We start from the raw sequence: 16009 nt of genomic DNA on the forward strand, positions 1-16009 counted from the left end.
AGCCCATTAATTGTAATATGCCTATGCACACAGGTGCGTAAACAAGTGCTGTGAATTCTTCCGTAAAAATAAAAAATAGAAAAATCAGCATTTTTGGTCATTAATTTATGCCTCATGAGTGCGCACTTGTGCGCAAATGTCCATTAACATATTGTGAACACGAGAATACGTTGCGCGCATGCGTTAAAATCCGCACAAATACATACAAAAGTAAAAAACCGCTAAAAAAATATATGCTCAAACAGGAGTATCGTGTGCAAGAGGCCTTAAAGTGGTTGTAAAGGATGAAGTTTTTTTTTATTTTAATGCATTCTATGCAGTAAAACATTTTAAAACAAATAGTGCAGCGCTAATTTAAAATGAAACTCTGAGACATGCTTGCAGTTTGCAGCGACTGTTTTCATTCTTAGCACTGGGACTACAGTGCTTCACTTGTGAGTAGTTTACTTTTAGATTTAAATAAAACGTAGTATTGAGTATATACAGAGATCACTATGGATGTTTTATTCTGATCTTACATGGTTCAACAAGATTTGTCTGTAACAACATTGAATGGGAGATCTGATGAGTGATCTGGAGCAGTAAAGCAGTGGATATAATATAAGCTGGAAAGGCATCTAAACCTCTTTTACCCCTTGTGAGGGGGAGCCCTTGTACACACGGTCGGACATTCCGACGGAAAATGTCCGCTTGGACCATGTTGTTGGATAATCCGACCGTGTGTGGGCTCCATCTGACTTTTTCCGTCGGAATGTCCGACCAACAAAGTTTGAGAGCTGGATATAATTTTTTTCCGACAACATGATCCGATCGGACTTTGTCCGATCGTTTGTAGAGAATTCTGATCAGACAAAGTGCCGCGCATGCTCAGATCAAATTACGAAACCAAAGCTATTGGCTACTAGCCTGAACATAGTCCCGTCGTAATGAACGAACGTCATCACGTTCCGGACGATCGGATTCTCTGTCCGACCGTGTGTATGCAACACCAGTTTCAGATAAAATCCGTCTGAAAAAAATCAGACGGATTTTGTGGTCGGAATGTCCGACCGTGTGTACAAGGACGAAGGCTTTTGTAGACCTATCTGTTAGCTCAGTAGGTCCACTGTACAAGGCGAGCGGCTTGTGTGTCTGTCGATGGTGGTATTTTCACAAATCTGCACCAGACTGAAAAGCATCTTTACCAGCACAAGTGTTCACAATTGAGGACTCTCTCTACTTTACTCCTTGTGCATTTGTCTACATGCATGGACTTCCTCTCTGAAGTTTTATAATTATACATTTATTAATCCTTATTGATTTTGTTTAGTTTTTAATTAGCGCTGCACTATTTAGGTTTTAAAAAGTTTTTTACCGAGGATTAGTATTTTGACCTGGAGTGTTATAGCGGGTTTTTAGGTTAGGTTATTTGTTTGCGCCGATTGATCACAATTTATTTTTGATTCTATGCATTAAGATAAGAATCTTTCAGTGTACAGCAATCTCCATCAGCCCCCCCCCCCCCCCCAATACTTACTTGAGCCCCACATCTGGATTCATGAGAGCCTCAACCGTCCATGATTCTCCCTCCTGATTAGCCGAAATACAGCAGTGGCACCATTGGCTAACTGACTTTGACAGCAGCGGGACCCAATCAAGAGATAGAGCAGGCGGGCCGAACCACAGCTCCATGTCTGAATGGACGCATGGAGCAGAGGCTCGGCTCGGGTGCCCCCATAGCAAGCTACTTGCTGTGGGTGCACTCGACAGGAAGCAGAGCCGACGGGGGACCCGAGAAGAAAGAAAAGGATTGGGGCTGCTTTGTGCAAAACCCCTGCACAGAGCAGGCAAGTATAACATGTTTGTTATTTATTTATAATAATTTTAGCATGTGCACTTTTTCAATGTTAGCTAAAATAATTTTTAATGTAATGTTTTCTTGCTTTAGGATTCTTTATTTTATTATTATTTAGAATAGACCTGTTGTTTTTTCCTTAATGCCAACCCAAAGCGTTTATACATCTATTGCTGCTAACGCAATGAATAACTATTTACATTTATTTTTGTATATTATAATAAAAAAAAAAAAAAAAAGTTGGTTTCGTTTCACATATAATGTTCAATAATTGGAAAGAAACTAGCAACGTTAGTGAGAGTGACTTGGTGAGATGTGCACCTGTTGCTGTAGCTGTGCCTGAGTGTCCTCGAGTTCTCCGATACGAGCAGTTTCCTGCTGTAACATCTGCTGCTGCTGTTGAAGTGTCTGTTGTAACCGTACATTTTCTTCACTCGTTTCCTGAAGACTTTGAGTCTTTAACTTCATTTCCTTTCGCAAACACTGAACCTTATGAAATTTCCATAAATAAATGTATTTAATGACAGTACATTTTATCTGGCCATGTACGAGTTTTAATGCAAAAGGACTGTTAATGGTGTAGGTCTATAAATTACATCTTCTTGCCCAGGTTGTCGCCATGTTACAAAAGAGTAAATACACACCTGGTTCCACACATTGCTATCTTACTGTCGATAAGTATCATTTGGCAGCATTTCAATCAGCTACGGATGGACATACAGTATGAAACGGGCAAGTATTGATTCTGCTCATCATAACAATCCTGTCTCTGGCCAGTTTTCACCACCAACAGGACAGTTAATGTAGCCCAAAACAATGAAAATAGTACCGCTCAAATGCCCCTCCAAACCTGTGTCAGTAGGATCAGCAGGTGAAAAGATTGGTGCAAGACAGACAGAATCGGTTTACCAGGCTCTAGTAGAGTTCAACAACATGGTGGCCATCTGTACACAGATACCAACTCCCTGTTGCATAGATGTGAATGAGATGGGTAACAGATGGCTTCAGCTCCTGTTCTTCACCTATAGCAGTGATGGCGAACCTTGGCACCCCAGATGGTTTGGAACTACATTTCCCATGATGCTCAACTACACTGCAGAGTGCGTGAGCATCATGGGAAATGTAGTTCCAAAACATCTGGGGTGCCAAGGTTCGCCATCATTGACCTATAGCGAAGTCTACAGTCGTGTTTCGTCCTTTTCAGGGTTTAACCGTTTCAGCCCCAGGAAGATTTTATCCCCCTCCTGAGCACTTTTTACAATTTGGCACTGAGTTGCTTTAACTGAAAATTGTGCAGTCATGCAATACTGTACCCAAACAAAATCTGCATCCTTTTTTCCCCCCACAAATAGAGCTTTATTTTAGTGGTATTCTATCACCTGTGTGGTTTTTATTTTTTGCACTATAAACAAAAAAAGTGTGACAAAAAAAAGCAAAAAAAACATTTTTTACATTTTGCTATAATAAATATCGCCAAAAATGTTTTAAAAAAAACACATTTCTTCATCAGTTTAGGCCAATATATATTCTTCTACTTTTTGGTAAAATAAATAAATAAATAAAATAAAAACTGCAATAAGCGTATATTGCTTGGTTTGTGCAAAAGTTATAGCGTCTACAAACTATGGGAAAGATTTATGGCATTTTTATTATTTAATTTTTTTTTTACTAGTAATGGCGGTGATCTGCGATTTTTAGTGGTACTGCGACATTGAGGCAGACAGATGGGACACATTTTTGCAACCATTTACATTTATACAGCGATCAGAGCTATAAAAATGCACAGATTACTGTGTAAATGTCACTGGTAGGGAAGGGGTTAACACTAGGGGCGCTCAAGGGGTTAACTGTGTTCTCTCGTGCGTGTTACTAACTGTATGGGGATAGGACTGACTAGGGGAGGAGGCATATCGCTGTTTCTACTTCCTAGGAACAAACGATATGTCTCCTTTCCCTTGTCAGAACAGGGATTTGTGTGTTTACCCATATCCCCATGCTGGCATTCTTGCCCCGCAATCGTAGGTAGCCGGCAGCAATCGCATCGGGTCACCAGCCCTTCAGCCCCCCCCCCCCGCGCCATAGCCATATGGGGTTTTGCCCAGCTATGTTGTTCTGTTGACGTATAGAAGCACGAGCCGGTCGACAAGTGGTTAATCATAGAGGCAATCTATGATTAACCACTTCCCGACCAGCGCACGACGATGTACGTCGACAGAATGGCATGGGCAGGCATATTGGCGTACAGGTACGTCCAATATTCGATGCCGCCCTGCCATCGGGAGCGCGCTGGTCGGGACCCCCGTGAGTCCGGTCGCGGGACCCGCGGACTCGATCGCCGCGGGCATCCCCGCGATCGTCTCACGGAGCGGCCGAATGGAGGAAATGCTGTGTAAACAACATTTTTCCATTCTGCCTAGCAACTAGTGACGCTGATCTCTGCTCCATGTGATTGGAGCAGAGATCAGTGTACACTAAATGAAAGCCCAACCCCCCCACAGTTAGTAACACACCCCTAGGAACACTTAACCCCTACACTGCCACCCACTGGTTAACCCTTTCACTGCCAGTGTCATTTACACAGGAATCACTGCATTTATATAGCAGTGAATACTGTATAAATGACAATGGTCCCAAAAATGTGTCAAAAATGTCCGATGGGTCCCCGACAATGTCGCAGTCACAATAAAAATCGCAGATCGCCGCCATTACTAGTAAAAAAAAAAATAATAAAAAATTATTAATAAAAATGCTATAAAACTATCCCTATTTTGTAAACGCTATAACTTTTGCGCAAACCAATCAATAATCGCTTATTGCGATTTTTTTTACCAAAAATATGTAGAAGAATACGTATCGGCCTAAATTGAGGGAAAAAAATGTTTTTTTAGATATTTTTGGGGGATATTTATTATAACAAAAAGTAAAAAATAATGCGTTTTTTTCAAAATTGTCGCTCTATTTTTGTTTATAGCGCAAAAAATAAAAACCGCAAGGGTGATCAAATACCACCAAAAGAAAGCTCTATTTGTGGGAAAAAAAAGGATGTCAATTTTGTTTGGGAGCCATGTCGCATGACCGCGCAATTGTCAGTTAAAGCGACGCAGTGCCGAATCGCAAAATGTGGTCTGGTCTTTGACCAGCAAATTGGTCCGGTCTGAAAGTGGTTAAGCTCCAAAAAGGGCGAAACGCATCTGAGAATTTTCTATAGGTGGAGAACAGGAGCTGAAGTAATCTTTTTCAATTTCATTCACCTTTATGCAACAGGGAGTCGATGTCTGTGTGCAGGCTGCCACCATTTTGTGGACGATTGTTAATGTGACGTTGCCCTTTAGATTTCAAGTGTAACTTACCATTTAATTTGGCCACACTTTACAATCTGTACAAACTCTTTTGAATTTATCAATTTACAAAGAAGTGCAAAACAAATATATGTACATCTGAAGGAAACTACACAACTGAGTTAAAGAATTTGGGCAATAGTCATTTTTCTTCCCACAAATGCTATCACTTTCTGGGAAACTATAATATTCTTTGGTCAATTTTACATTTCTTTGTTTATAGGATTAGAAACTGGGCAGCACTAGGAACTGTCCCACGCACATATGCTGACGGGGAACATGCTGACAGGAGAAAATCGCAGAGTGTGCAGAGTTATGAGACTTTTCAGTGTATTGCTGCTCCTTTATTGTACATGTAAGACTGCAGGCAGGGAAGTGGCACTCTAATTCTGCCTTTGCTGTCTGGGGAGATTTACAAAATCTTTGGCAGATCAGACAGTTCAAAGTTGTGTATTTTATGTAATTTGCGGGTTGCCCAGAGTTTAGTTTTACAGGTTTTTACATTGTGATATGTTTACCTCCTCTGATTTTTTCTTTATTTGATCTTCAAAATCTTCTCTGTTGCCTTCCAGCTGTTGTAAATAAAGGCTCAGCTCTTCTTTACATATAGCCAGGGCTGATTCAAGCTGTTTCACCTATGAGTTAAAAACACCCAAACACTGATTCTCCTTAAAAGTACAGAAACAAAGGGGGTTTAAAAATAAAGAACTAAAATCAGGAAGGAATATGGATTATGACACTACGCTCTGTAAAAAGGGGGGTTTGGGACTTTAAATGAGTCGCGGTTAGGCACCTCCATCCCAGTATCAGGTACATTCAAAAGAAAATTGTGACTTTAGATGAAGCAGTTGAAATGCGGAGGTAAGAGTAAAAAATATTTTATTCATAACAAATATAGTGGACAAAAGATTTCATATATACAAACACATATAATTGGCACAGGGTATAAGCATGATGGATAAAAAAGTATATACATGGTTAAAGGTAAGGTTCTCTGGGATTAGGTTCACCCTGGTTGTCATGCTTTTGTTTTGTTTTCATTGCACACTTTGTTTCCTTTTATTTAGTTTCACTCATTCCATCACTTTTTATTAGTTTAATGTTTGCACATATTCAGGCTTACTGTCAGTCACTTTTTACATATAGGTCAGCCCACTATATTTCTCATTATAACATTTACATCAGGGATATGCAATTAGTGGACCTCCAGATGTTGCAAAACTACAAGTCCCATCATGCCTCTGCCTCTGGGTGTGATGATTGTGGCTCTCAGAGTCTTGCTGTGCCTCATAGGAATTGTAGTTCTGCAAAAGCTGGGAGGTCCGCTAATTGCATATCCCCGATTTAGATCATCACTTTACATGTAGGAATACTGGGTTCATTATTTACATATTACTTTAAAACTCACTACTGTTTCAAACTACATATATATATATATATATATATATATAATATTTGTCCCCAGATATCCTTGTTTGATGAGCCATACACCATCACTGTTGTCATATGGAGACCATCCTAATGCCCAGGCACTTTTTTACATCACCCGATGCTGCCAATACATATCACTCTGCCCCAGCTCCCGCGCTGGGGTTTGTGCCTCCAAGTCACTCCGTGGCATTTACCATGTGACACACTAAATGCCAGGGTTGGCAAGTGTGTTTGGTCAACTATGTTAAGTACTATTTTTCTTTTTTCTATTCCCCTCTATACAGAGTGTGGTTTACTATATGTGTATATTTCACAGGAATCTGTCGCATCTGCTCCTGTTGAGTGGAGAAACATCCATGAAACGCGTCAAAATATATTTGATGCTACAGCTATACCAATTACGCCTCGATAATGTCCTCAATATTATTTTAGTACAATTATACCTATATATACCATGCAACTATAGATACAGTTACCGGGCATGCTACCTTTGGCACTTGCAGACCATATCACTGCTTTATATATTTTTACTCTGATTATTGTGTATTCATCATGATTATGTGTTCATTTGTATATACTTTTTTATTCATCATGCCTATACCGTGTGCCAATTATATGTGTATGTACATATAGGAAATCTTTTTTCCACTATATTTGTTATGAATAAAATATTTTTTACTCTTACATCCGCATTTCAACTGCTTCATCTAAAGTCCCAATTTCCTTTTGAATGTACATGACACTGCGTTCAGTAGCTCACCTTTATCGTTTCTTCCTCTACTTGGTTCTCAAGCACTTTAATTGCATCTGCTGTGTCTTTTCTTTGATGATCCAGTTCCTTTGTACAAAGAACATTTTTATTAGGAGGAATAACAGACAAAGAGAATAATAACCCGAAATGAACTGCTAAATGGAGGTATGGTTTAGTTTCAAGGGCAGAGCTTAGTTCCAAGTCAAAGCAGGATAATTTCCCAATGAAATTCCTGCTATCATAGGGATAACCTTGTCAACAGATGCATGTTTTACCCATTGGTCAACTTTTTTTCACTATATAAAAGTTTGCCAATGCTGGCAACTACAGTTAGGGTTCCCATATACTACTTCAGTCAGTTATACCAAATCATACTAAAATGCAGAATAAAAATGATCCATTCTGGACAGATGACAGACTAATAACTCTGAAAATGGAAATGTTAAAAACCATTCAATCCACCTAAATGATCCTTTAAGGATCATAAAGCTAAATTAAACTGTCACTAAACCCACATCACAAAAAAATAAAATAAAAAAAAACACAACTATCAAGAAGTGCTGTATTACATGCTGTTCATACTCTTGCAGTCACTATGAGATTTGTTTTCTGTATTCTGCAAAAAAAAAAGGTTGATTCCTGCTGCTCCCTAGCTCCCCCCTCTGTTCATGTCTCCAATTCAGCTAGGGATTTTGCAGAGGAGTGTTGGCAGCTCTGCACATGCTCAGATTTCAGTGATAATAAATGCGGAGCATTTCCTCCCAATCACATTGGAGCAGCTCATGTGACTATAGAGTCACACATGTGGGCATATACACAGTGGTAAATGAGAGCCTACTCCCTCCCTCCTTCATGTCCACTAACCAACTAAATTGATGGAGGCTTCACCTCTTATTCTATGACACAGGCTGAAGGGGCGTGAAATAGCCTGTGACTGACAGAAATCCGCCCACACCATGCTATTGCCAAAAAATAATAAAGATTTGGTTTCAAATATTTATTTGTATGATTTAAATTTAAAACAGTTTATTGATATAAATAATTTATTTTTACTCTGTATTCCAAAGGCTGTGTTTTTTATTTTTCAAACATGTGACCAGCAGCAGAGGATTATACACTCCATATGCTTATGTTTCCCAAACATAAGATAGGCTGGGAAAAATCTGGGTCATATGACAGCGGTATATCAATTAGGAAAAAAAGATATTCAGATTTTTCTTTTTTTATTAAAATAATAACAGTGCCATCATCCATATACAGAAATAGAAGGTACAGTGTAAATTAAACAGTGAGTGTTTAGTATAACTTTAAGAATGTTTTAGCTGGAACTCAAGCCTCCTGACAGTTATCTTATGCTGTGTCCCCATCTCAGAATTACATCACTCTACATGTAACACGTCTGACAGCATATAGATTAATCTGGGGCATATAGTTCATTTCTGACTAGTCTGGTCACAGATTTAACACAACAGGCTGACCAGTTGTACACATAAAGGCAAATTCAATTCCAGCCATGTAGGCAAAACTCCCCATGCATACAATTTTTGCTAAATTTAAATCACTTTAAACTGCATCACATGTATTTTAGGTCAAGATAGGGTAAAAATAACATAATATAATACAATACCTTTCTGGTTTCCGCTAGTAGGCATTCTAGAGATATTATCTGCTGCTGCTTTGCTACAGTGTCTTCTTGTAAGACTTTATTAGTATAGTTTTGTTCTGCTATTTGAAGATTCTTCATCTCCTGCTGACACTGGAGCTGCAAGATATAACGAATAAGCAAAGAAATAAATAATAGATCAGGCCCATATAAAACTGTGGGCATTGTTAAACCTATTGCTATCCAATACTGCACAGATGAGACACCACACACACACACACACACACACACACACACGCTGGATATACCACTGGGCTGGTACTTTTTCTAAAATATATTGCTGGAATGAACACACATAGTCATATACAGAAATAGAGATAATTGTGAGGTGCTGTGTTTAACAAACATTTTTAATTCTGTGTAGCACGATCAAGACACCCATGCCAAACAGAAAAACACACCCCACACCTGCTGACAATACTCACACCAATAGGGTCACCCAACACACTCTCTCCTCTACTCACCATAGATGACTGACAGGCTCCCAGTTGTGCTCCTCGCACTCCTTGTCAGAGTATTACGGAGCAAGGGAAATTGGGAGACCAATATCAAGACTTCAGGAAATATATACAGCTTTATCTAGACTTTAGATCAGCTTAGGGTAGATGCACTTTCAAAATAAAATTGACATTTCCCTGTTCTCCCTTCAAATTTACAATGTGGATAATTCCAGTTTAGGATTATTGCAGGTGATAAATTGGGTCTGACACACTTTAAATGCTGCCCTCATAAAAAAAACATTTTTCACAAGGAGGACAGGGAAGAGGGTTGTGAAAGACAGCTATTCCTACCAGGTCAACAGAAGGGCCAGCAAAATAAAAGAACAGTTACATTTTAATTCTAGCAGTTTGTTCTGGATGTTGCAGAAGGGGAATACTCAAAGACAGAAGTTATATATAAACAGGATCACAGATTTTCTGGAAATTCCCTAAAATCAACACTAAAAGCAGCAGGACTTGAAATTGAATTTTCTGACCTTTCCTTACCCAAATCAAAAATATTTTTAGGGATTTTTTTTTGTATTTTAGATGAAAAATGGAGTTTGTAGCTCTGTGTTATCTTGTATCCATCATAGAGTCCCAACCAGTAATATACATATACCAGGGGGACTCCTGCAGGTAATAGTAAACTCACTATGATTGTTAAGAGTTATGTCAAACAATAGATCATATATAAAACCAAATGGCAAACAGGCACTTCTAGTTGTAAAGAAAAAATTATATATATTTTTAAATATTTTTAAATGGTGAATGCTAATTTAGGGGGTTCTGAGAAACATGCACACAAGAGCTACTAAAGATAAGTTAAGCCACATCAGGAAGGTGACCTTTATGAAGCAGTATCTACTTAAATGAAGTTAGGAAATATTGTCAATGTATTCTTCATGGGACTTGCTTTATCAAATAAGCCTTGGTTACAAAGTAAAAATTCATCTTACATGCTCTATTTGCTTTAAGAGTTCACTCTGTTGTTCTTGATGGATAGTTTTAGACTTTTCAAATGCCAGGAGAACTTCTCGATGTTCCTTGCTAATGTTTTCTTCCAAGTGAGCTATCTGAGCTTTAAATTCCTGAAAAGAAAATGTTTTTGTGAAATACTGATAATGTTAAAGACAAACAAACTGCAACCCAGCTAACAGCATGTACAATCATTGTTCTTGAGATGCTAGTTTTCCGATCAATCAAAACACAAGCAACATCATAATATGAGGACCATGTCACATGATTTTGTAGCAGTGATTTGTAGTAGTTACAAAATTGTTTTCCATACTGTAGGAAAAAAAAAAAAAAAAACAAACACACAAAACAACTCAATTTTAACAATTTGCAGCTTACTGGTATCTGTCACCCCCCCCCCCCCCCCCAGCCTTCCAATGCAGTGCATTAATACATGCATGTAATGATGTACATTAACATGCATTGCGTTAGGGCAGCTTATTCATGTGAATGGGCTGCCAACAAACTAAAACAAACCTAAAATTACACCAGCACTATTTTTTGCCAATGTAGTGCCCTGCAATACTCCGTGGTCTGTTGTCTAAGGCTTGGTGGGTGGAGTCGTGATATCAGTAGACTCCACGCCCACACTCCCCTTGGCCAGGCATCAATATTTCTTACACTGAAGTTCTGCTGGTCTCATAGATTATGATCAATAACATCTAGTCAAAACCCAGGAATGTCAACACGTGACTTCAGCATGCCCATTCATGCTGAGGTTTGTAGCAGCCAATCCTGGAAGAGCTAGAGAAGAAAGGAGGGGGGGGGGGTGTGAAGTACACAGAATGCCTCTCTAACATTCCTGTATGAGATAAGAAAATCACCTGTCACTCATAGCAAGGGGGAAGGAACAGACACCTATTTTTCTGTGTGTCATTTTTTATCTTACTGAAGAAAGATAAGAGGATTACTCAGAGCTGGATTAACTCTTTGTGGCAAAACTGGGCACTGATGAAATGGCATCCTCTGCTGTAACAGATATGAGTCTTAATTGAAAAAAATATTTTGAGGTTTACATCCACTTTAACCACTGCGTGTTATAGTTTTTAGCAGTTTGTTTTGTTTTGTTTTTAAACCTGAAAATGCCTTTATAAAACACTTTTTTCCCCAGGAGCAGGAAGGTGTTTCCTGCTCATCCAGCTACAGTGTTTTATATTGGCACAGTTAAATAGAATCCATATACTTCATCACATGTCCACACATAGGCTTGTAGTGTTGAGAAAGAGAGAGGCTGTGTCGGGTTTGTTAAATTATTGAATGCCACAGTCCTTGTTGGACTATGCAGTCATATTTCAATACACTGCACAACTGCTTTAATTGGAAAGTCTTTTAACCTGGACATTATTACCACATTGACTAAATATCTTTTTCTGTCACTTCAGTTGGTCTTTACCTTACCATTCTCCAATGCATCCTTTTTTTTTATATTTTCTTAGAGAACGAAATCACTATTTTCTACTAGAGATAAAATGTCAAAATGCATTCTGTAATAAAATTACCATCAGTTCATCCTCCAGCTCTGCATTCCTAGCTACAGCAGCCGAGTAAGCCTGAGACCTTTCTTCCAACAGTTTTTGCAGAGAGGCAATCTTCTGTGATTTCTTTGTCATCTGCAAACATATTTAAAGAGAGAATGGCAATTATATTGTGAAAACAAAAAAAATATTCAAACTTCTAAACACACAATTAAAATATTGCTGGGAAAATGTATACTATGTTTGTCCTTAATTCTGTATAAAAACAAGGAAAATTTTTTGGGAGCTTAAAAAAAGGTTCACCCCAAGAATACATTTGATGTGTTCCATCCAAATTGCATATAAAATAGACACGTGCAATTCATTTCGGTCCAAATCGAAATTCTAAGAAATTTTTTTGATGTCCCACGCACAGCCAAAAGTGACGTGAAGCCTTTCGATTGCACGGGAAGGCTGTAAGGAGGAGTGTGAACCTGATGCTCGATTTAGACGTGCATACATCATCTGGTTTTGTGAGTAGAAGCGCTATGAGCAGCAGCAAATAAGGTGTACTTGCAGTATCACACGATCGGTGCTCTTTGTGTGTTTTTCTTGCATGATTGGTAGAAAAAATTGGATACGAAGTGAAGGGAAACATACACTAAAAAGCAAACGAATAATACTAAGTACAACAGAAGTAATAGAAGCTGTCTGCTGGGAATAGTGGTGTTTTGAATGAAATTAACTTGGTATAGAGAATAGTGGCGTTCTGAAAGAAATGAACTTGTTGCACCATTAGTCTGTTTTGAAATAGGCTGTTTTGGAGTATCATTGCTACTGATTGTTTTTTGACACTTTTTATGCACAAGTGCACTTTATATATTTGATATATTTGTTATTTCTTATACACAAGTGCACTTTATATATTTGAGATATCTTTGTTATGTTTATGCACGTGATCACTTTATTATTGATGGTATGAAGTCCATATAATAGGTGAATCTTTTGCACTTTATTGATTGAGATTACGGTGGTTGCATCTATATACGTGAAAACCTTATCATTGATTGTATGAAGTCCACACACCACACAATATGGGATTTTTTTTTGTTTTTTTATTTTTTTTATTTTTAGTGTACATCTTTTTTTCTCATTAAGTGTGTATTTTTGTTGAAAGTGTATCTAAGGAATTTTTTTGGCACTTTATATATCTATTTTTATATATCTATTTTTATTTGTATGTTTTGCACGAGAGCACTTTTTAATGGATATAAGAAAAGGGTATATCCCGTAAATTCATGTAAAGTGAAGACACAATATTGTGTTTAAATTATTGTTTAATCATCCTAGTTTTTTTAGCGCACTAATATTCATATTTATTTTACTTTGATTAGTGAGGGATCATTATCATTGGTGCAGCTATTTTTTCAGATACTAGGTTTATTTATATCCGCGCTTGAGTATTTTTTATACTACTACCAAACAGATGACTTTCAGTCCCCAGTGTTAATCACTTCTGTGGTAAATCTGCAGAGAGCTGGAAGTTCAAAGGGTGCAAACAAATAAGTAAAATACAAAATGAAGTCCTGCGCAAAAAAATGACAAAATAATTCAGTCCAGAAATAGTTAAGTGCAAAAAGCCGTGTGAAAAAAATATATATATATAAATATTCAATAGTGTAACAAAATAGTCCATATATTCATAAACACCAATGATGAGAACTGGATGGACAAACGGTGATAAACAATCCCAGGGGAAAGAGCTCACAGAACTCTCACCTTAACCACTTCCCACCCGGCCAATGCACATATACGGCCGGGTGGGAGCCGTCTACTTCTGATAGGACGTTCAGGAACGTCCATCAGAAGGAGCGGGATCGCGCGCGCGTGCCCGCCCGCGCAGCGGCGCGATCCCGATGCGCCCGTGTCACCCAGACACGCCGCATCTCAGATCCGCAGGAGGGCTCTGTGATTGGCCCTCCTGATCACATGACGGCCGTGTCCAATCACGGCCGTCATGTGATGTAAACAAACAGCCGGTTGCTAGGCAATCGGCTCCTCCTCTCCTCACACAGAAGTCATCGCTGAGGAGAGGAGAGCAGATCGCTGCAGCCGGCTGATGATCAGTGAGTATGAGCTGTTTTTTACAGCTTTTTACTCACTGATCACCAGTCTAGTGTAAACACAAATCACTACACAGTGTAAACACACCACACAGTATAAACACAATGTCCCCACACATGTCCCCAAAACATACATGTCCCCAAATAATAAATACACATGTCTCTAATAATAAAAACATGTCCCCCACATATGTCCCACTAAAATCACATGTCCCAATGATTATCTGCACACATATGTACATGATCATTTGCGTACATATGTCCGTGATCACACAAACCAATTATTATACACTTAACGGAATTTTTTTTACCAAAAACATGTAGCAGAATACATTTTGGCTTAAATTTATGGCAAAATTTGATTTTATTGGATTTCTTTTAAAATAGAAAAAAGAAAATATTGTTTTTTTTCCAAATTTCCGCATTTTTTGCGCTTATATCGCAAAAAATAAAAAATGGAGTCGTGAATAAATACCACCAAAATAAAGCTCTATTTGTGCGAACAAAATGATAAAAATTTCATTTAGGTACAGTGTAGCATGACCACGCAATTGTCACTGAAAGCGCTAGAGCGATGAAAGCTGAAAATTGGGCTGGGAAGGAAGGGGGAGAAAGTGCCCTGTATTGTAGTGGTTAAGAAAGGAAATTCAGGCTCATCACAAATTCTGCAAATTTCTCACTTCATTCCTCATATTCAGTTATCAGAAGGATCCTTTTACTGTGCCAGATAGAAGATCATTTCTATATCCAGCCACTAGAGGGCCATAATAGCTCATGTATAATAATGATGACCCAAACGTGATGATTCGTGATGGATAGCTCAAAAAAAGGAGGAGGGGGAAGAGAGAAACAGAGGAGGCTCCAATGGTGTAGTATATAGCGAATCAAATAATCAATTTATTGGTAAAATGGTAAAATCGGACTCTCACATTATATAAGAACAAACAAAGCAAGAGAAGTTAAAATGGTGGCATGGCGTCTTCCGCCAGTCCTACTGTACTTCCGGTACGTCCTACGGCCACTCCCTACGAGTTATGTCATACCACGTGACTTCTTCATGAAGAAGTCACGTGGTATGACATAACACGTAGGGAGTGGCCGTAGGACGTACCGGAAGTACAGTAGGACTGGCGGAAGACGCCATGCCACCATTTTAACTTCTCTTGCTTTGTTTGTTCTTATATAATGTGAGAGTCCGATTTTACCATTTTACCAATAAATTATTTGATTCGCTATATACTACACCATTGGAGCCTCCTCTGTTTCTCTCTTCCCCCTCCTCTTCTTTTTTTGAGCTATCCATCACGAATCATCACGTTTGGGTCATCATTATTATACATGAGCTATTATGGCCCTCTAGTGGCTGGATATAGAAATGATCTTCTATCTGGCACAGTAAAAGGATCCTTCTGATTACTGAATATGAGGAATGAAGTGAGAAATTTGCAGAATTTGTGATGAGCCTGAATTTCCTTTCTTAAGGTGAGAGTTCTGTGAGCCCTTTCCCCTGGGATTGTTTATCACCGTTTGTCCATCCAGTTCTCATCATTGGCGTTTATAAATATATGGACTATTTTGTTACACTATTGAATATTTATATATATATTTTTTTTTTTCACATGGCTTTTTGCACTTAGCTATTTCTGGACTGAATTATTTTGGCATTTTTTGCGCAGGACTTCATTTTGTATTTCACGTTATTTGGTAGTTTGTGTTCACTATCTCGTCTTGCTGCATTTTTTTTTTTTGCACGTGCACTTTGTTATTATTTACCAGTGTTTATTTTCTTTTATTGATATATTTTTAGAGGTATCTATATACCCTATTTTTTCTTCCACTTAGTAGCGCGAAGGTCTTCCCCTTTACAAACAAATAAGTAGCTCCCAGTGCTAAGAATGATTGGTCTTGAGAGACAGGGC

The 16009-nt window shown here is 38.4% G+C and overlaps 1 protein-coding gene across 3 annotated transcripts in view; it reads right to left on the reverse strand.

Moving 5' to 3' along the window:
• The window catches only part of CCDC18 (coiled-coil domain containing 18), a 110103-nt gene that overhangs the window by 35476 nt on the left and 58618 nt on the right, over positions 1–16009 (reverse strand). For all 3 annotated transcript variants that reach the window (XM_077452901.1, XM_077452899.1, XM_077452900.1), the window contains 6 exons: positions 12013–12123; positions 10456–10587; positions 8982–9116; positions 7364–7441; positions 5691–5807; positions 2156–2323 (listed from right to left, as the gene is read on the reverse strand). In XM_077452901.1, the coding sequence (XP_077309027.1) occupies positions 2156–2323; positions 5691–5807; positions 7364–7441; positions 8982–9116; positions 10456–10587; positions 12013–12123 (741 nt within the window). The remainder of the gene's footprint in view (positions 1–2155; positions 2324–5690; positions 5808–7363; positions 7442–8981; positions 9117–10455; positions 10588–12012; positions 12124–16009) is intronic.

This window comes from Lithobates pipiens, unplaced genomic scaffold (assembly GCF_037356315.1).
Source record: "Lithobates pipiens isolate NorthernLeopardFrog02 unplaced genomic scaffold, aLitPip1_a1.2 Scaffold_23, whole genome shotgun sequence".
NCBI lineage: Eukaryota > Metazoa > Chordata > Amphibia > Anura > Ranidae > Lithobates > Lithobates pipiens.